The following is a 22,106-nucleotide window of genomic DNA, read 5'->3' as shown; positions in this document are numbered from 1 at the left end:
CTGAAAGAATCTAAGAAAAATTTCTAATTTTAAAACTTTTATGCTAATATATATCTAGTGTTAAAGAGTTGGGCTACCTACACAAAGGTAGATGGTTCAAATCCACCAGTTGCTCAAAGGGTGGAAGGTGAGTAATATTCCCCATGTGATTAACAGCCTCTGAAAACCCACAGGAGTGTTACCTTTGAGTGAGTTCTGACATAATGGCATGTAACAACAGCTCTCTCTATATATGGGTACACAACCACACAGAGAGCCATTTTAACCCATCCTTAAGCATATAACTTAATTTTTATTTTAAATTGTTGTTGTTGTTATGTGCCATCAATTCGCTTGTGACTCATAGCGACCCTATGTACAACAGCCCTAAACTCTGCTCTGTCCTTTGCCAGTCGCACTGTCTCTGATACACCCATCCTGATTACCCCAGTCACTGAATCAGTCTGCCTCATAGAGGGCCTTCCCCTCCTGCACTGTCCCTCCACCCTCCCAAGCATAATGTCCCTCTCTAAGGACCGGTCCTTCCTCACAACAAGTCCAAAGTATGTTAGACAGAGCCTTAGAATCCTTGCCTCCAGGGAGCTGCCCTGTTTAACCCTTTCCAGGATGAATCTGTTTGTTTTCCTAGCAGTCCATGGTACCTTCAATACTCCTATTTCAAATTAGACCTTAATTTTATTAACTGTGTTGGGCAGCTCGTCACCACAATCCATTTCCAAAAATTTTCCATTGTGCCAAACAGAAACTCAGGATCCCTTTAGCCATAACTCCTGTTCCACCCTTCCTCTACTCGTTGGTAACTACTAATACATTAGCCCCAGCTCAAACCATGTGCCTATTTTAGATATTTTGTATAAAGTGGAATCATATTTGTCCTTTTGTGTCTGGCTTATTCCAGTTAGCATAATATTTTCAGTTTGCGCATGTCATAACATGTTTTCTTTATGTCTGAGGAATAATCCATTGTAAACAAATATATCAAGTTTGGATTATTCGTGAATATGAATCTGTTGGAAATGTGTTGCTTCCAACTTTTCAGCTACAGTGAATAATGCTGCAATACATACTAATGTACAGATATATGTTTGAATTCCTACTTCCAGGTAACATACCCTAAAGGACTGAGATTGGAATTGTTAATTCTGTTTTGATTTTTAAGGAAATACGAAACTTTTTCCTTCCTATAGAGGTTGCTTCATTTTTTTATTCCACCACACACTTAAGATTTGTACACATCCCCTTTTAGCTTTCCTGTTGACAACCATCTGAGTGGCTGTGAAGTGGTATCTCCTTGTGGTTTTGATTTTCATTTCCCTAATGACTAATGGGCTTGAGTGTGGTAGAGATTGTGAGGATGGGGCAGGACGGGTCAAGGTTTCAGTCTGTTGTTCTAGGGTTGCTATGAGTCACAACGTTGGCATCTACCAACAATGACTAATGGCGTTAAATATCTTTTCCTGTACTCCTTGATCATTTATGTATTGTGCTTAGAGAAAAGTCTAGTCAAGTCCTTTGGTAATTTCTTAAGTAGGCTATTTTGCTTTTGAATAGTAATTGTCCTTCATACACTGTATATATTAAGCCTTTATCAGATATTTATTTACTAAATGTTTCCTCCCATTCTATAGGTTGCCTTACCACTTTTTGATAAATCGTTAATGCATAAAAGCTTTTCGTTTTTGTGAAGCCCAGCTTAACCAATTTTTGGTTGTTGCTCGCGTGTCATGTGGTTCTCAAGAGATTTTGCTAAAGAAAAGCGAGATTTGATGTAACCACTACCATGGACTCACAACTCATCAGCTGCAAGAGGCCATAACTCTTTACTGGAGACCACCCGGCTTTCTCCCTCAAAGTACTTGTGGATTTGAACTGCTGATCTTTTAGTTAGCAATCCAAAATTCAGAGTGCTTTCTGATGATTTTCAGACCTTGGAAGTTGCTTATTCCTATGTATTGAATTGCATCTCTCCAAAATATGTGATATAAACCCTAACCCTAGCCTGTAATTGTGCTTCTGCCCCAAAGGCAAATGGTTCTCATCCACGAATTGCTCCTTGGGAAGAAGATGAGCTGTCTCCTCTCTTGTGATTTATTGTTGTTGTTGTTGTGTGCCGTCGAGTCGCTTGCAACTCGTAACGACCCTATGTACAACAGCCCTAAACTCTGCTCTGTCCTGTGCCAGTCGCACTGTCTCTGACACTCCCATCCCAATTATCCCAGTCACTGAATCAATCCACCTCATAGAGGGCTTTCCCCTCCTGCGCTGTCCCTCTACCCTCCCAAGCATGATGTCCCTCTCCAAGGACCGGGTCTCTCCTCAAAACATGTCCAAAGTATGTTAGACGGAGCCTCAGAATCCTTGCCTCCAAGGAGCCACCCAGTTTAACCCTTTCCAGGACAAATCTGTTTGTTTTCCTAAAAACCCACTACAGGGCCAGCTAGCTGTGAGCTGATAGCACTTAGCAGCAACAACGTGCTTATGGTTATAATTCCATCAAAGAGTAACTTTGTTATTTTGTTTATTGAGGCAGGAGTAATACAAGGTGTGTCTTGAGTTAATCTATTGTTGTGTTCAATCAAGTTGGAACCAACCCATAGCTGACTCTCCAAGTTTTCAGAGACACTCAATCCATGGGAGGAGAGTGACCTTTTATCTCCCATGGAGATTTAAACCCCAGAACATTGTCTTGACTGTGCAGTTCCGTCCCACCAAGCCACTAATCACAACAACAACAAGCTACAAGAGATAAAAAGAAAGAGTTAGGAATGTGGAAATGGGAAAAACTGATACTGAGTGACTTGAAGGTAGCCTAGGGATAGAAGCTTTGCAACAGGGACCTTTGTCCAGAGCCAACAGAAAGCCTTTACCTAGAGCCAGAACCTCGAATTCTGAACTCTTGAGAAATTTTCTGTTCATGCTAGCCACCCATTTATGACATTTCTGTTATAGCAGCAGGAGATAACTAAGACACTAAAGGAAGAAAGTTGCTAAGCAGCAAAGTTAGAAACAAATTAAAAATATTTACTAACTAATTTTCTGGAACAGGAAAATAACTAGAGCTTTCAACTAATGAGGAGATTAAAAATATGATTTTTAAAGCTAGTAAGTGATAAGACCATGTAAAACTAAACTTCATTTTTTAACTTTAAAACATAAATGCAGCAGTGGCTTAGGAAGAAAAATTATTAATCAATAGTAATTTAGCTATAAGTGGGTTGATCTTAATGAGCGCATTATAGTGACTAGAGTACATTTTCTTTGGCTTAATTATACTTCTGTTGTCTGCATAAAGAAATAAAGGTTCATTTTCCTAACTGTGGACTGGTTTCTGGGTCCATAAATCTCCATCCATACATGTTTCTTAAATAGGCTTTAATCTTAATAATCATACTTTCTGTTTTATGTCACTTAAAGCTGCATAAATGCTCCAAATTATACACAACTAACCCATTTGTACAGATGTGGAAACTTGAGACTCAGAGACATCTACTTCCCATTCTTATAATGGCACTTGTAAATGAGCAATAAAATAAGAAAATGAGGCTATTTGTAACCACCCATCAGGAGTTGATGAAAGTATACTTCACTGTGTAGTTTTTGCCATGGGAAAGTTTCACTGCTGGTTTCTGCAAAACTCTTATTAGACCAAGATTGAAGCATATGTGTACAACCACAGCAGTAACAACAGACTTAAATACGTTCACATAGGAATTTTACATAGTTTCATTCTTTCTTTTATTTTCTTTGATTGCAGTTCTCCAGAACAAAAGGACAAATGGCTCTCTCTCCTCCAGAGGTATTTTGTCAGTATAAATATTTTTAATTTTTAACGTGTAGTGGACTAATTGAAATCTTCCCTCCAGGGGCATGCCCAGTACTATTTCCCATCTCCTTGGTAGAAATTGTTCATTTGTTCTTAAAATAAGCTCTTGTTTACATTGTACATTAGCCACTGCTTATTGTAAATAATGTTACCTCTTTACAGGTATTTCTTATGCTCTAAGAAGGAGAACATTGAAGTCTGTTGAGATTAGACAGAAATTGGACAGTAATCTGCATTTTCTCTAACCTTCCAGTTGAAGCATGCAATTTCCTCAAAGCCTGTATTAAGTTCCATAAATGCTGAATTCTCTATGTACTTCACAACTCAGTTATTGTCTGGTCCTGTGAACATACAGACTAAAAATGGTCAATTTATGTTCATCTTTTAGTTCTATAATCCCTCCTCTCCTTTCCCTTCCTGAGTCAGTAAGCAGAAGAGATTTGCATTACACCAGACAGCCATATGAGAAGAAAAATGCCACTGTTCTGATTTGAGTCAGTAAAGTCTGATATGTACTGCTCTACTTATCACTGAGGTGCTGGACCCATCCAGAGAAGGCAGAGAATGGGGGGCGGGGGATCACCTAGAGTTGCCTTAACTTGATTGTGTTGTTGAAACATCACTTAACAAGAATGTCCCCTTCTTTTTATTGCCCCCACCTTAATTCCTGAGATTTCTGTAAAATTCTTTTCCAACCCATAATGTAATGACTTTGATAAGTCTTTTCTCTTCACTTTGGGGTCATTTTTAAAAATAGCTTAAAAGTCTACTGGAACTATTAGCAGAATAGATTGATTTTAAAATGAACTGTTAGCCAAATCCATCTGACTGAGTGTTGTTTTGGGTTGTTGTTGTATTTGATTAGATACATCAATCTAGAGAAAGAGAAGGACTACCCGAAGAGCATGCCCCTCAAAATCTTCGTCAAGGACATTGGGAATTGTGCCTATGTAAGTGTTTCTAAGCTGGAAAATTAAATTCCACATCCCTGCATAAGGCAGAACATCTTGGAAAAAAAAGAGAGGCAAGCAGGTATACAGCCAGACAGACTGCATGTGCTATGAAAGGTGTGCATTTAGAAATCACCGTTCTGGGCAAATGCTTTTTTCTGTATATATGTTTTTCTTTGAATATATGAGAAGTAAACTCTAAAGAAAATGATGCAAAAGACACTCATATTAATAACAGTGGCTTTTTTTTCTGTTCAACCATTCATACATATGAATTTATTATATTAATTACAGTACGCACATTTTAACCACACTCTTTCCATATTTTCCTATGAATGCCAGGGGAAACTATTTTTTTAATGATCAAGCTTAGAGAAAGTGGCCAAATGTCTCTTTTCTCTAGAGTATTAATATTTCTGTAGATCCTCCAGTGGCGGCTGCAAAAGGCTTTCCACAAGGAATGATTTCCTTTTAGCATTAAGCAGGGCTTTTCCCCACATTGTCACTTCTTAGGAGGGTAGTTTTGCAAAGTCCTTCATTCTGTTGAGTTTTTAGGGATTGGATTTTTTGGGTTAGTAAATGGTTGACCTGAAAAAGACAACATGTTAAAAGACCAGACTGTTACTACCTCACCATATTTACCATATTAATAAAACAAAAATTGAGTCTTTAAACCCCTATGATGATGAGTACTTGGATGACTGAAATTGTAGTGCAGGAGCCAGGGTGTTATCCCTGATAAACAAGATGGAAACTTGTCTTATTTAATCATACTCTCTGAATTGTCATACTCCACAGCAGGTCTGCCTCACAAGAACAGTTTTATTCGCATGTGGGGGAAAAATTGTACTGCAAAACAGTTATGTTTTGGCCAAAATCAAAAGCTATGCAAATGATTTGACCTGCTCCATATTGCCAGATGTTCTTGTTAGAGAGAAATACTCAAATTTTTGTGCTATGAGACCACAGAAATCTCCTGTAGAAAAGAAACAAAACCACTGTGTTTCTCTCTGCTTTGATTCAGTTGTTGTGGCAGTTGGTTATGTTCAGGATTTTCATGGAAAATTGAGTCATTTTTTAGTACTTCTTTTATTTTCTGTGTACAGAAAGTGCACTTGAGAAAGGACTGGTAGTTTACTAGAGAAAACGAGTTAATTTGATCAGATCAAGAAGTGTGCTTTTAATAGCATACGTTGAACTGTTTAAAAGTCAGTGAATATGCTTTACTTAAGAAACGGCATTTAGAAACTGGTTAGCTGTCCAGCGCTTAAGCACTCATGTCACCTTATGTCAAGTCATGGTTCACAGGGAACAGTACTGCAGTGAAACAATGATCATCAGGATTTTAGTTAGCATTATTTTTATACCATTTTCTTCTGGTTATGCTACTAATTTGTGCTAAGGAGCTCTGGTAGCACAGTGCATACCATATTGGACTGCTGACCCCCACGTCATAGTTCTGACCTACCAGCTACTCCTAGAGGGCAAGACAGAGCAGTCTCTTCCCATAAAGGTTTCTTATGACCTTAAAACCTGGTAGAAGGGGAGCTCTGGTGGCCTAGTGGCAAGGAGCTGCAACTATAATCCCAGTGGCTCACGGTTCGAATCCACCAGATGCTCTGCCGGGAAAAGGAGGGACAATCTCCTCCTGTACCAGTCAGATCTGATTTGACGGTACACTCACAAAAAAAAAAAAAACAACAAACACCAAACCTGGTAGAGAGTCAGCATGAGTGGGAATCAACTCAACAGCTTTGGGTATGGTGGGTTGGTTTTTGTTGCTGTTGCTGCTGTTGTTGGCACCATAGTGGTGCAGGGAGATCTGGTGGCCTAGTGGTAAGAAACGATTCAGACCCACCAGCTGCTCTGCAGAAGGATGAGCCATCTCCTCCCATGCTATTTATTGCCTCTGAAAACTTGCTTGGAAAATCAGCTATGGGTCAGTTCTGACTCAGCAGCGAACAAGAACAATTACTGATGGTGCTGCAGACTGAAAGGGCTCTGGTAAGAAAGGGCTGTTCTACAGCAGAAGGGTGTCCAGCCGGCTCCCTGACAGTTACAGCCTCGGAAACCCTGTGCGACAGTCTTGCTCTGTCTGTACTGTTGCTGTGAGTTGTAACTGACTCGATGGCACTCAGCAACAAGCCTTGTCTTTTAAGTGGTGCACGCCTGGTTGCTGATTTATTCAATAAGACCATCTTGAAATCTTATGTGTGTAATAGAAAAAAAAAACTTTTAATGGCAGAGCATTATCTTACACTTAAATAATATCTTGGAATTTAGTATTTAATGGATATCTCAAAACCTTGCTAACCCCTTTTTAAATTTGTTGCAAATTGTCTTTCTATTTTTAGGTAATAGTTTGTCAGTGTAGCTTTGGCACAGAGCTATGGTAGATACTCAAGTGGAAGAACTGGGGATAAAATTAAATTTGCAAAAAATTTTCAGTCCAGTTTCTTAGGACTCACTCATTGGTCTTACGTAAGGCTTTAAAGATTCATTGATAAAAATGTGATTAGCCACTGTACTTGGCACAAAGATCTCCAATAAATAGTGTTACTGTTTATTTTAAGCTTTAAATGCCCTTTATAATCAGACCTAGTGGTAGGAAGCTGTGCTGCAATCACAGAGGAACGCAGTTCAATTCCACCAGCTGCTCCACAGAGTAGGCTAGGTTGGGCAGTCTCCCTCTGTGATTTAGGGCCTCTGAAAACCTGCTGGAGGGTCAGTTCTGAGTCAGTTCCCACTCAGCAGCATACAACAACATTCTGATTTTACTTGAAATGTTTTCTACTAAGCTAAGAAATACAGCCTCAACTATAAAAGCCATATTCAGTAAGAAACCTAAACTCTTCCACTATCTCCCTTTTAAATTACCCTTAATGGTATACAGATACAGAGATGAAAATATACAGAGCTGATATACTCCTCTAAAACATGTTTCATCTTTTTGGCTTTCATTTCGTTAGCCATATCTTTTTTTTAAATTTTATAATGAAAAAGAAATGTTTCTTGAAAGGTGTGTTAATATTTGAGAAGTAAATGCTAATCAGCAGTTTGTATTCAACTTTAGTCCACAACTTTACTCTGTTAATATTTGAAATACAAATTTTGCCTTTGGGTATTAAGTTGACAAAAGTTTTTGTTTACCTGTTTTAAGAACGCTTTATTGATACTGTATTTCTCGTTTTGTTTTGTTTTTTTGTTGTTGTTTTTTTTACCTTACAGTCTAAAACTATAACAGTAATGAATTCAGATACAGCAAGTGATGTTATCAGCATGTCACTACCAATGCTAGGGATAACTGTAAGTACTATACTCGGTGGTCTTATTTTTAACAGTGAACTTTGATAAATACTTTAGATTCATCGAAATGCTTTTCCACTCTTCATAAGAAACTGATTACTACACATGTCAAAGTCATGTTTTGCCCTTAAAAATATTGAAAACAATAATTCTAAGGCAATAATAATATGTATATTTACTGTATGTGCTATATACAGTGGGCTATGGTGGCCTATTTGATAGGTGGTTGCATTGCCAACCCAAAGGTAGGTTGTTTGAATCTACCTGCTGACCCAAGAGAAAAAGGTGAGCAGTCTCTTCCTGCACGATTTAGAGAGTGGCATCAACTTCCTAAACAACATGCATCTGGAAACTCTGTGAACTTTGAGAAATGATAGTTTATCGAAAGGCCTCAGGTCTTTTGTTCATAGGGTTGCTTTGAGTCATGTTTGAATGGACGACAATCAACAACAAAAACCCACTGGTTGGTCAGCTATGAATCTGTTCTGATTTGATAGCAATGAATTTTTTATATACATATGCAGTCTTTTTTCTCTTCTTTTTATAAGATTTTTTTTTAATTTCTACTTGTTTATTTACAATTTAAATACAAATTTAAACAAATTCTTTCAGTTTCCCTCACACCGCCCCTTCAAATTGTACAACCCAATGACTAATCCCCTTTTCCCCTTCACATCCGTATCCTTCTGCTTCCAGCCTCTCCCACTGCTCCTGGATCCTTATACTCATTCTACAATAATGGTTTTATACAATATTTATCCTTATGTGACTGAGTTAGTTCACGCAGCATAATGCTTTCCAGTCCCTCCCAAGTTAGGTAATAATTTACATAGTCATTGCTCCTGCATGCTGCATAGTATTCCTTTGTTTGAATATACCATAATTTCTCAATCCATTCGTTTGTGGTTGGACATCTGGGCTGTTTCCATGTTCTTGCAGTGAATACCGCTATGAACATTGGTGTATAAATCTCAGTTTGTGCCTCAATTCTCATATTCTGAGGGTATATTCCAATAAGCTTGACTCAGTCTCTTCTAGCTGTGTCCAAAACATACTTTGGTGTTTGTTTTATATTCTCTTCAAAAAAAGTAAAAACTCTTTGCCATGGAGCCAGAACTTACTTCTAGCTGACCCGCCAGCCAGTTTCTGAGGCTGTAAAGTCACAAAGCAGCTCATTGACCATCTTCGTCCCACAGAGCTGCTGGTGGATTTGAACGACCAGCGATACCACCTTTGGATTAGCACCACCAACTACCTAAGGACTATTCTATGTAACTGTTGTTACATGCAGTTGGCCACCAGACCTACCCTGATCTTCTCAAACTCATTGTTGTCAAGTTAGAACTAACTCATAGCTGACCCTCCAGCATGAGAAGCTATAAATCTTACAGGTGGAGATTGCTCATCATCTTCCTTGGAGCAACTGGTGCTTTCAAACCCTTTTTGGAACCTTGAAGACTTTAATGCTTGTAGTCTGTCTGGATAATTTCATTTCAAAGGCAGTCCCTGGATTAGAAATGACCAGTTTATGTACAGACTTAACATACAAATCCTTAAGTTACTATGCAGCTCTGGTATGTCTTGGATACACATCCAAGACCTTTCATGGAAGGTAACGGTAGACAACTTGCTACACTCCACATTCTTCTGGCTTCACTCCCTATCATTCATCAGAAGCCAGCAGACACCACGTATACCCACCAGGTCCAGTTCTCAAAGACCCTCACCTCAAATCAAGCTGGGAAACCAGCGTGGCGTGCAAGGTGGGCTGCAGGGCATCGGCTCCAGCACAGCCCCAGTACCAGTGCGAGGTCTGTTGTAGGCTGGTGGAGATCTGGACTGAGCAGAAGTCTGCAAACACAGAACCAGCTGCTTCTCCCAGTACCTCTCAACCAGACAGTACTTTAGCTTTGTCCACAGTCAGGCAAAAGTCCCAAATCCTAGTCTGGACCCAGCGTATCCCCAGGTCCAGCCCAGCTTTATCTCAGCCGCATTTCCCAGCCCCATGCTGTGCAGCCAGAGGTGACCCACAGGCTCCTGGGGACAGAAGGGAAGGATAATTGTGGCTTGAGAGGGAGGAGAATAGCCTTCAACAGAGAGTGTGAGGTCAAACCAGGGCCCACTACCAGCCACCCAAGGACCACTGAGTCTCACCACCTATAAATACACTAGCAAGATGCAATGGTTTGTAATAAATGGGCACTGCTACACTGCAATCCCCAAGGCACATGGTCCGAGTCTACCAGCTGCTCCACGGGAGAAGGATGGACAATCTCTCATGTGATTAACTCCCTCTGAAAACCTGCCAGAGGATCAGCTGTGGGTTGCTTCCAACTTCTTGGTCCACAGCACACAGCAACTGCATCAAAGGGCCCTTTGGTGACCTGGTAGCAAGAAGCTGCGCTGCAATCCAAAGGCATACAGTTCAAATCCACCAGCAGCTCCATGGAAGAAAGATGAGCAGTCTCCTCCCGTGTAATTAATTGCCTCTGAAAACCCACCTGAGGGTCAGCTATGGGTCAGTTCCAACTCACAACACTGCATCAAAACTTTTATTATTATTTATGCATTTTATGACATTTTCGTTTATCTGGAAATGTCTCTTTAAGACAAGCATGTAACTGACTGAAGGTAGCTAGGATCCATACTTAACCTTTCCAGTTTATGTATAAATCTGACCTAAATACTGGGTTAGAAAGGGAACTTATAATTCTGGGATTGCCTCTGTTTCAGGTGAGAGTTTTAGGGTTGCTGGATTATATTTCTGCTAGTCAACAGTTTCCTTTTTTCCCCATGACTGGATCTCTTCTTTAGACAGGACTCTTGCTTTGTCTGTCTCCAGGACTGCACTTGCCCATGATTTAAGCCAGTGTATATTGTGCCAGCTGCCTATCTTCTCTTCTATCTCCTCAAAGCCTCGTGGTCATTCTCCTTCTTCTTTTCAAAAGCAGCTGAGCTAATAATTAGCTGTCTGCGTTCTTCAGTCTTAGACACAGCAGCACTTGTAGCTTTTCTGGAAGATAAGATAGTCTTTGCAGAGTCTTGGTGGTGATTCTGTCCAGCCTTCTCAAAGAAAATCTGGAGGCACAGCAGAAGGCAGAGCGTTACAGACAGATAGACCTTTGAGAAAACCAGGAAATGTCGTCTTCTCGCTTTGTGAAAAGGCACCTGTGTGATTTCGTAGTGTGGGGGTCATCCAGGTAGTGAAGATCTTACTCAGTTGCAGTTTGTGGATCGTTAGCAGTGGCCGGGAGGAGAGGCAGCATTAAAGAGCGTTCTCCTGGTAGCAGACGAGGTTGGTGACAGTCAGCATGACTATCTTCACAAGTCATAGCCATCCCCAGGAACCTCTGAGGAGCATTTGTAATCTTTTTTTCACTGTGTGCAACACATAGAAATGTTGGGGGGAAAAATACATTCTCTCATCTAGATAGTGAATACGAAAAATTAATGGTAACTTGCAACTCTTTTTCTTCAAGGGATCTGAGAGAGATTACCAATTGTGGGTCAATTCTGGAAAAGAAGAAGCACCATACCCACTTATTGGTAAGTTTCTGGGGAAATCTAAGCTAGACTTGATTGTGTTTTAATTGTAATTCTAAGTAATGAAAAGAATTGGTCATAGAGTCCTGGACTTTAATGTTATTAAAAAAATTAAATCTCATAAAGTATTTTGTTAATAATTATTAAACATTTATGTGTGAAAGAAAGAATATCCTTCACTCAAACATCTAATGATGGTGTATTTGAGATGAGAAGTGTAAATTTTCCATTCTGCTTTTTTGTTTTTGCAAAGTTATCTTGCCTTAATTGTTGTTTTTCTGTATGAAAGCATTATCACTTTTCTTTCTGTATGTAATTTGTTTTTCATATTCCATTCTTGACTTTCCCAGTCCCTTTCCTACCTAATATAGTATAGTATCTCGATGAAAAAAACAACCCACAGCTGAGGGTCCTATTCTAATTCGTCTGACCTTCCATCAGGTCACCAAGGCTGTAACAAATCTCAGAGAAGCAGATTGCCCATCTTTCTTGCAAGGAGCAGTTGGTGGATTCAGACTTCTCACCCTCCAGTTAACAGCCCAGTGCATAATCCATGTGGATTATGCACTGGGCTGTTAACTGGAGGGTGAGAAGTCTGACCATCTGAAATCAAATCATGCTTTTTAATCCATCAAATTAACACATCAGCCTAGAGAAAATGAGATTGGCCTGTTTCAATTCCTAAATGTATTCTGATTAACTGACTGCTTATTGTTGTTGTTGTTGTGCTGTCAAGTGGGAACCAACCCATAGCTCACCCTTCTGCGGGTTTTTAAAGGCAGTAATCACATGGGAGGAGATTGCCCGTCCTCCCTTGGAGCAGCTAGCTGATGGATTCAAACTGTGTTCCTTCGGGATTCTAGCACAGAATCTTACTTCTGGGCCACCAGAGCTCCCTGTTGTTATAACTGTTATTTCACTGGCTGCCTGTCTACTTCTTCTCTAGCCAAATTTCCAGCATGTGTTCTTGAGGAGTAATTGGTTACCTCCCTCAAGGGTAGTCATTTGACTGAAGAAAAACATCTTCAGCAGTAAGCTTATTCCCTGTGGTTGACAGAAATGAACAAGAGAAAGTTATTCTAGCAGATCTTAAGATGCTGATGGTGGTGGGGGCTTACCAATTTAAAAATGCTTACCATCTGCCAGACGTTGTGCAAAGCATATCACCTGCATTATCTCATATAATTACTCCTCTAATTCAGTATGTTTCAAATGATCTGAGAAAGACATCAAACTTGTCTGCAAAATGTGTATCTTCAGTCTTAGATATAGCATGTCAACAAGTACAGAGCTGATGACAAATTCACCACTTCTGTTTTTTTTTCCATCTGGTAAATTAAGAGTCTATCATCAAAAAATGAAGGTTTGTTGAAAATCAGGTCAGTGTTTTAAAAGTGGTAATAAAATATGCTGATTTAATTGCAGCTATGTCGATGATAACATTTTTGCTTGAAACAGCTTTAGTTCGGGACCTCTGGTGGCCTAATGATAAGTTGCTGCACTGCCAACCCGAAGGCACATGGTTCAAATTTATCAGCTGCTCTGCAGGAGAAAGATAGGCATTCTACTCTCAAGTAATTCACTGTGTCTGAAAACCCGTTGAGGGGTCAGCTGTGGGTCAGTTCCAAATCAACAGTACACAACAACAACCAGCATGTAAATGAGAACTTTTATACTTAAAACAGCTTTAATTAAGCCCCATTCCTAAATAGCTGGAGGAACACATCATTGATATTTGGTAGCAAATCTTCTCTGATTGTTTTAATATGCCTTTAAGTCAATTCTAATCCATTGCAAGCCTAGGACAGAGCAGAAGACTCTGCTCATTAGGGAGGGAGCTCTGGTGGCCTAGCGGTAAGAAGCTGTGCTGCAATCCCAAAGGCACATGGTTCGAATATGCCAGATGCTCCATGGGAGAAGGATGGGTAGTCTCCTCCTATACAGTTAACTGCCTCTAAAAACCCACCTGAGGGTCAGCTATGGGGAGGCTACAACAACAATAACAACTCATTAGGGAAGCCGACTTCCACGTCTTTGGCAAAGCAGCTAGTGAGTTCAAACCAAACCTTAGACCTTTCATAGCAGCTGATTGGTTCAAACCAAATCCTCGACCATTCTCCTAGAAGCTAGTGCTTAGCCATTGCACCACTTCATCTAAGTCAACTACCATCAAGTCAGTTCCAATTTGGAGCCACTCTTTTCCCAGGTCATTTAGGAGGAAACTGCCCTTCTTTCTTCCTTGAAGCCACTGTTGTAGTTGTTGTTTACCATCAAGTTGGAACTGACCTGTAGCTGACACTCCAGCAGGTTTTCAGAGGCAATAATTGCACTGGAGGAAATTCCTGTATTTCTCCCATGGAGCAGCTGGTGGATTTGAACCACTTGCTTGCGACACTACAGTGCAGCTTCTTACCACTAGGCCATGCGAGCTCCCTCTTGGAGCCACTGTTGTTGTTATGTACCATCAAGTCAAAACCGACCCATAGCTGAACCTCCATCAGGTTTTCCGAAGCAGTTGATCACACAGAGGGAGACTGCCCATCCTTCTCCCACAGAGCAGCTGGTGGGACTCAAACCTCCTGCCTTCAGCATTGCAGTGCCACCTCTTGCCACTAGGCTACCAGAGCTCCCTCTTGGAACCACTGATAGATTCAAATCAGAGACACAGATCATTCAGTGTTTGGGTTGGCACTGCATGCTTCACTGTACCACCAGAGCTGTCTGCTGAGCTGCCAGGGCTCCTCAGTTGTAGATACCACAGTCACTGCCAGTGAGGGAGTTCTGACTCCTGGGGACACCTTCCATCAGGTTTCCAAGGCCATACATCTTTATGGTGGAGACTGCCCATCCTTCTCCCTTGGAGTAGCTGATGGATTCACACTGCCAAGCTTTTGGGTGGCAGTTTGGCACACATAAGACACTATGCCATTGGAACTCCTGTGTTGTACTGTGGTGTTGTAATTTGTTCTGATACATTTATGATTCACTTTATTGTTATTGAACCTTTTTTTTGTTTTTTTTACATGTACCAGGAAGTTGCTCTTCTTAAATTAGTGACGTATGATTGTGTGACTGTTCCAGGTCAGAAGGGAAAATAAAAATTCACCAGGTTACATTTAATAATAAGTCCTTTTCTAGCAGAAAAGGACTTTATTCTTTGTGCTTTAAAAATCTTAAATACTTACTACAGTGATCTTTGAAGAGTAAATTAAGAGTATTCAGTTCCTTAGAGCATGAAAAGAGGGCAGGGAGGAAATCTTCCCAGTGTGTCTCAGTGTCTAGAATTTCGTTTTCCACTTGGATTTTCCAGCCTGTTTCTGTGTCTCTGCAGTTTGCCCTTTGATTATTGCTGGTAACACAAACCTCAGAGGCAGCAGGAGGTAGAAAACCAAACCTGTCCTGGTACTGTGGCTTAACTAATTACACAGCTAATAAGAAGGAAACTGCAGTGCAATCCCAAAGGCATGTGGTTCGAATCCACCAGCTGCTCTGTAGGAGAAGGCTGGGCAGTCCGCTTCTGTGCATTTAACTGCTGCTGAAAATGCTCTGGAGGGTCAGCTATGGCTCGGTTCTGACTTGATGCTACACAACAACAATAAAAAAGGAAAGAAATCAATTTTTCAGGTAATGTCTTATATCATGGTAACAATAGTCACATCTTGATCATGGAAACAATAGTGATTCTTGACATAGAACTTTTTTTACTCCATTATTTAAAAGTAGTATTAGCTACTCAAACAAACTCAGACTTACTCTGATCGAGTCACCTGCAACTCCTAGGCCTTCCTCTGGGTTTCTGGTGCTGCACATCTGAACAGGAGGTGATTGCCCTTCTGTCTCTTGCAGAGCCACTGGTGGATTCAAACTGCCTGAGACTTGCAGCCTTTTGACTAGCAAATTAACACACTACAGGCTCTGTCACCAAAGCTGTTGTGCTAAGCACGGTTGTTGTAGTTTAACATCAAGTTGGAACCTGCAGCAACCTGCAGCAGGATTTTGCACAGGAAGACATTGCCCATCTTTCTCCTTCAAAGCAGCTGGTGGATTCAAACTGCGTACCTCCACATTGGCAGCAAAATTCCTTAACCCTAAGCCACCAGGGCTTCCTATTAACACCAACTAACCACTTGTGTTTACTTATTTGGTCCTTAATAACATTGCGTGGTCAGTATGGTATTTTAAATTATGACTCTGAGGGTTCAAAAATGTGATGGAGATTTGCAGATCTAGTTAAAGGAAACCAGACTATCATTCAATCCCTTAATGCAAACATAAGTTATTATTATGGAATCCAAAAGTTCTTCTGTACATTCTAAATGAGATCATTTTTTAGTATTTTCTGTCCTTTTTCTTTTCTGCTGAAAACTTCTTTGGGAGGGCGGCCACCTGTGTTATACAGTGGTCTCCAGCTGTTAGCATGTACGTGCTGATCAGTCAGTACAAGTATTCTTTATCTCACAACTCCCAGGCGCAAACTGCAGTCCATTCTAGTATGTAAGACACCTGCTCGCAGTCACAGTTGGCAGATCTGATTCCACCCGTCAGCCTAAAGTCTGCATTTTTATTTTTCTCTTTGAAGGACATGAATATCCTTACGGCATTAAAATGAGCCATCTTCGAGACTCGGTGCTCCTGGCACAGGGATCCAAGGACTCCTCCACAGCTTCCAATCTGCAGGAGCCGTTCCTCATGGACCAGCTGCCACGCGAGATGCAGTGCCAGTTCATCCTGAAGCCCAGCCGCCTGGCCGCCGCCCAGCAGCTGAGTGGTGAGTCATTCCCGCTCCTTCAGCTTCTTCCTCCAGGGCCACCTTTCAGCTAAAGTTCTCAGGACTGACAGCAGATTTGGTACAAGAGCAGAGACCTACACTTCCAGCCAGATGAGAGAGTTTTTCTTTCCAATCTGTTAAATGTTTTGAAAAGGAAAGAATGAGTTGTAGACGATGGCTATCTAAATCAGCAGTGGGTGTGCCTGGCTGGTAATCAGCAGTTGGTAGCGATTTCCCTGCCTTTCTTTCTGTACCATTCTTTCCCCTTTAACCTTCTGTCCGCTGCTGAGTCAGAGGCACCCTCGACGCTGCAGGTGCTTCAATGCCTCCTTTGTGCTGTAACACACTCCACTGTGTCTCCCCTAAATGGTCACGTTATAGAAAGGAGGCGGTCGGTGATGGATGTCAGGTGTCCCATGCCTGGATCGTGGTAATGATAAGTATATGAAGATGGCTTCCCCAGAAGCCTTTCCATAGTCTGCGAATCTACCTGACTTCCCTGGGAACTTAGCTGCCTCTTACTGCCTGGTAATAAGGATTGTGGAATGACAAAAGTGATACTTGATGTAGGAGTCACTTAACCTAACCCAGCTTTTGAGTTTAAGGGTTTTTTTAAAAATAAAATAAATAAAAAAGAAGAAGAAGAAAATGGATACCATAAAGTGTGAATGAGGGAGTGGAAAACTGATACTGAATTTCTGTTAGGGCATTTGTCAGTTTGAATCATCTGAGAGGGTCAGTGGACAGTAGCGGGAGTTTTTTCACAGATAAGTAAACTCTAAGTTGTTATAGTTTTGTGCCATCAAATTGGTCACAACAACCAACATAAATCTCTGAAACCCTAGTGTAGGACAGTAACAGCACTGTGCAAAGAGATGCAATGGGAGAGCCACTCTGCTCTCATGGAGGGACCCACAGAGAGAAAAGGCCCCAGAGAAAGTCTGGCACCAGCCTCCCCTTTCAATCTCACTTCTCCATTTAGATGGAGCCCACCTCCCCATCACTATGGCCAGGTGCCTCAATTTCTGGCTTTGTATCCCGATCAGCTAAGCTTCTCCTCCATGGTGAGCTCCAGCCAGTTTGAATCTGAAGGGGACCAATGCCATGAGGTGACCAACGCCAGGCCACTGAGTCTTCCAGACCCTTCCACCACCTGCTGCTTGAACTCACCTCATTGCTCTTCAGTTGGAACTGAGGTTGACTCTTCGGCAGGTTTCTTGAGGCTGGAAATCACGTGGACAGAAAGCGCTCATTTTTCTCCCTCGAAGCAACTGGTAGATTCAAACTGCCTGTCTTTGGGTTGGCAGCACAATTCCTTAACCACGAGGCCATCAGAGCTCCCTCAAAGCTAAGTGGTCAGGTGGAAAAGGGTGATGTAAACCTTGAGAGATCACAGAGATCTCTCAGTCACATAAATGAATGACAGCCCTGAAAAGATCATTGGCAGTGTCTTCTCAGCCTAAATCCTTCATATTGTGTATGATCTAGTTGATGCAATATTCATGAAAAAGTAGCTCAGATATTTGCTCTTTTCTTTGTACCTTTTGATTTTAAATTGGGTGAAGATGACTTTTCTACTCAACAGTTCATACTCCTTTTGTTTTCTACTATTGGTGACTATCCCCATAATGTAACATCACTCATCCCTGTGTGTTCCTTTTTGTTTCTTCTCCTTTCTTAATCTTCCTGACCTCTGAACTTTGTCCCTGGCCATTTGCTGCCCTTTGGGTCTCAAACAGTTAACTGTTGTCAGGAGTGCATACCTTGTTAGTTGGTATTCACTCTATAAACCTGTTCATCGTTTGCCTAAAACTGTGCCCTGAGGCGAGGTCAGCTCAAGGCCTGAAGCTTGGGGATTTGCTCTCTGTTTCCCCCCACTCTATCCAAGACCTTCTCTGGGTAACCCCTTTCTGCATAGTCAGTCGTGGCAGCCTTGAACTTGATAGTAGTGCTTGTTTCAGGAGTAGGAGGCCGAAATTCTAGTGGTCTTTTGGACTAATTACTTTGAGTAGTTTTAATTTTCTTCATTCTTCTTTGCTCCAGACAAGGAATTTCACCTAAGATGCTGCTCAGATGCCCTTCCCCCCCCCCCAACATAGTAAAAAAGAGGCTTTGTTTGGAAACAATCACTACATGCCTATCCCAGTTTTTTCAGCTATTAAGTCTTTGGCTCCATTTAAACCAAAAGGTAGGCTGAGCAAAACACCTTCCAGTTTCCCTGCAAAAAGAGTTGAGATTTAAGTGTGCAGATCATCCCAGGAGTTCCTGCTGCTGAGAAGAAGGGTGACCTAGTATAGTTTTAATGCATATAGAAACCTACTTGATGAAAACCCACTCAACTGATTGCCAATGGTAGGCTTATGTCACTGGCTAAGTGAGCGCACAAGTTGCTCATTTGCTTTTCAGCCCCCAGTCACTACTCTTCTAAGTAGGATGTGGAATATTTTCATTGTGGCAGTTGACGATAATCCTGAATTCCCAGCCTCACTTCCTTTAGGCTATTTGGTTATGGCTAAGAACTTTCCATAACTTTGCTGCTTTTATGTTCTGTTAAAAACTCAAACTAGTTGCTCTCGAGTACCAACTCATGGCAGAGTGCTCTGCATTGGCTCTCTGAGGCTACATGTCACACAGGAAAAGCAAGCTCATCTTTCTCATGTGGAATCACTGGTGGACTTGACCCAGCAGAGAGGCAAAGCCCTACAGACTATTCCATCAGAACTCATGATCTACGTGATTGTTGTTTTATTTGTGGCTTATGTAAAAAAAAAAATTTAAAAAAAAAATATATATATATATATATGTGTGTGTGTGTGTGTATATATATATATAAATACTATTTGTCAAACCTGTATGTATTTGTAGGTATAGTCCCAGTCTCCACACCTGTTCAGCTTGTGTATCTGTCTCTGTACCCACTCCTAGATTATTTCATTCTGTCATTGCAGGCTCATGTATATGATAGTATTTCTCTCTTTTGCCTTTAACTCCACTAGTTCTCTTCCCAGTGTCTTATTGTCTTCACTATTTGCTCCTATGTTTTTCATTTCATTGTGGAATGACTCTAAATGTTAAGAAAAATGTGAGTGCAGCTATCCAAACTAAAAGGTAAATCATGTCAGCATTTGTTTTTAATGTTATACACACTTCAGTTATTTCAGATAGTCTCCTCCAATGCATTTTAAATTGTTTATAATTTTCTATTAAACTAGCTATTGTTTCTGAAACATGGTATTTTCCGCCATGCCTCATTGATTTAAGATTTTGACATTTTATTGGGTGAGAGAATTTTATTACTACCCTCTTTCCCTTTCATGCAGCCTTTGCGCTTTATTTTTCCAAGATGCCCCAATTTGTGTGTCTCTCTCCAACCTACTTTATATCTGCTGTTTTGCCATCTCTTTATTCTGCCTATCTTTATTTCTTCCATTATCAAGTTTCAATTACATGGTGTGCCAGCCTTTCTCTTACAGATAACTTCTGCTTCTTTGACCCTCTATTGTTCCATCCTGGACACCTAGTAAAATCTCATCCCAGGGTAAACTCTGAGCATTGCTATAGAAAACCATACAGCAACAGAGCAAGTTGGTCTTACTGTCAGTTCGAGTTGCAAGTGGGTGCTCTGACTGTCGGCCATCAAACTTTATCTTTTATTGACATTATCCATTAGAGATTCCATCTTGCCGGCACTGACTGTAGAAGCTTACCTTGCAAGTTGTTGCTGCTGTGATTGTTGTTGTTAGATGCTGTCAAGTAAGATTTTCAGTGACCCCCATCAACAACAGATCTGAACTGCGTCCTGTCCTGCGTCATCCTCACAACCTCTGACACACTCAAGCCCACTGCTGTAGTCACTCTGTCAGTGCACCTGTTGAGGTTCCTCCTCTCCTTTCCTGTCCCCCCGCCGTTCCAAGCATGATGTCCTTCTCCAAGGAATAGCATCTCCTAGCAACATAGCCAGAGTGTGTGAGATGAAGTTTTGTCGTCTTTACCTCCAAGAAGCCCTTTGGCTGCACTTTCTTCAGGATGTATCTATTTATTTTTTTGGCAGTCTGTGGGATATTCACTACTCTTCTCCAACACCATATAAACCTATCTGTTCTCCAGTAATGGCAAATTGAACTTTTAGCCTCCAAGGCTGTTTACTTATACATTGGGCCATTTGAAAGATCATTGCTGAGATGGGTTTTGATCTTCTGAACCATAAGCTGCAGGAGAGCAGGAAATTTGGGTTCTCTTTCCACTGCTTTATCCCCATCTCCTGAAATAGAGCCTGACATATGTAAGTAAGTACTCAGTAGAAATATATGTTGACTGATTGAGTAGATCTTTGTTACCTCTCTTAAAGATATGAGGAAGCAGTGCCTTGATAAGTAGGCTGAGAAGAATAGTCAACACTTATTTAACTGGCTCTGGGAGCTCTGGTGGTGCAGTCCCTCGGAGCTGTATTGCTCACCCAAAGGAAGCACCTGTCTGGTAGTTTAAATCCACCAGTGGCTCTGAGAAAGAAAGATGGGAAGTCTCTTGTACAATTTATAGTCCTCAAAACCCTGCTGAAGGGTCAGCTCTGAGTCAGTTTAGACTCAAATGCAGTAAGTTAGGGGAGTTTGTATGTGTGTGGTTTGAGGTAGTTTTCATTTGTTTTGATTTTGATTTGCTGTTCACAGAGTCAGTATAAGTTGTAATTGATTCATTGGCACCTAACAACTACAACTCTTCTACTTTAATCCCCATTTGCACTCAATTTGATTAAAAATCAATGGTCAGGACTCCTACAAGTAACCACTTTTACCAGTGACTTGCCCAGTTTAACTTGAAGGCATCCTCTGCCCAGTTTCTCCCTGTTGGAAGTAAGCGACATGTGGTGCCAGGACCTATGTGCATCAGAATCATTCATGAGACAGTAATTTGTTTTGTTATTTTTATAAATCTCTTACAGAATTCAAATGAGCAGCCACTAGGATAACCACTGGTTAGATAAGACCTGCTAACTTTTTTTTTTCTGTAAAGGACCAGGGAGTAAAATTTATGGACCAACAGGCAAAATCAAAGCAATTATATAAAAACAACTATGAGATAATCATCTCACCCCAGCGACAATAGCAAAGTTTAACAGGACAGCAAATAACAAATGCTGGTGAGGTTGTGAAGAGATTGGAACTCTTCATTTCTGGTAGGAATGTAAAATTGTACAGCCACTGAAGGCCTTCTGGTGCTGTCTCAAAAAATTTGAAATAGACAATTTGATCCAACTTTTCCAGTACTGAGAATAGACCCTAAAGAAACCAGAGTCATGACTGAAACAGATGTATGCACGCCCATGTTTATTGCTGCAGTATTCACAATAATAAAGAGGTGGAAGCAACCCAAGTGCCTATCAACAAATAGATAGAAAAACTATCATACATACACACAATGGAATATGCAGCATTGAAAAGCAGTGAACTCTTAAAACATTACACAACATGGGAGAGCCTGGAAGGACATCATGCTGAGTGAAATATCTCAGTCACAAAAGGACAAACACTGTATAACACTGCTATTGGGACAGACATGGGGAGTTGGGGGAGAGAATGGGAGAAGAGTGGATAAATAATGAATACTGCATTAGAGCAGATGAGAAGAAACACTGTCCGAAAGGAATATATGATTAGACTTGTATGTATGACAACAATCTGGAACAAGGGGTGCATTGCAGGGTGGTTTGGGGGAGGGT

At 40.9% G+C, this 22,106-nt stretch overlaps 1 protein-coding gene across 1 annotated transcript in view; it reads left to right on the top strand.

Annotated features, from left to right (window-relative positions):
• Positions 1–22,106, top strand: part of ARHGAP20 (Rho GTPase activating protein 20) — a 146,022-nt gene that overhangs the window by 96,528 nt on the left and 27,388 nt on the right. Inside the window, exons 5-9 of the mRNA XM_006890859.1 lie at positions 3,755–3,796; positions 4,689–4,773; positions 8,002–8,079; positions 11,559–11,625; positions 16,202–16,390. Of these exons, the coding sequence (XP_006890921.1) occupies positions 3,755–3,796; positions 4,689–4,773; positions 8,002–8,079; positions 11,559–11,625; positions 16,202–16,390 (461 nt within the window). The remainder of the gene's footprint in view (positions 1–3,754; positions 3,797–4,688; positions 4,774–8,001; positions 8,080–11,558; positions 11,626–16,201; positions 16,391–22,106) is intronic.

This window comes from Elephantulus edwardii, unplaced genomic scaffold (assembly GCF_000299155.1).
Source record: "Elephantulus edwardii isolate Elephantulus edwardi_28Jun2011 unplaced genomic scaffold, EleEdw1.0 scaffold00093, whole genome shotgun sequence".
Taxonomy (NCBI): domain Eukaryota; kingdom Metazoa; phylum Chordata; class Mammalia; order Macroscelidea; family Macroscelididae; genus Elephantulus; species Elephantulus edwardii.
Note: the sequence above shows the minus strand (reverse complement) of the source record. Positions and strands in the feature narration are given on the sequence as shown.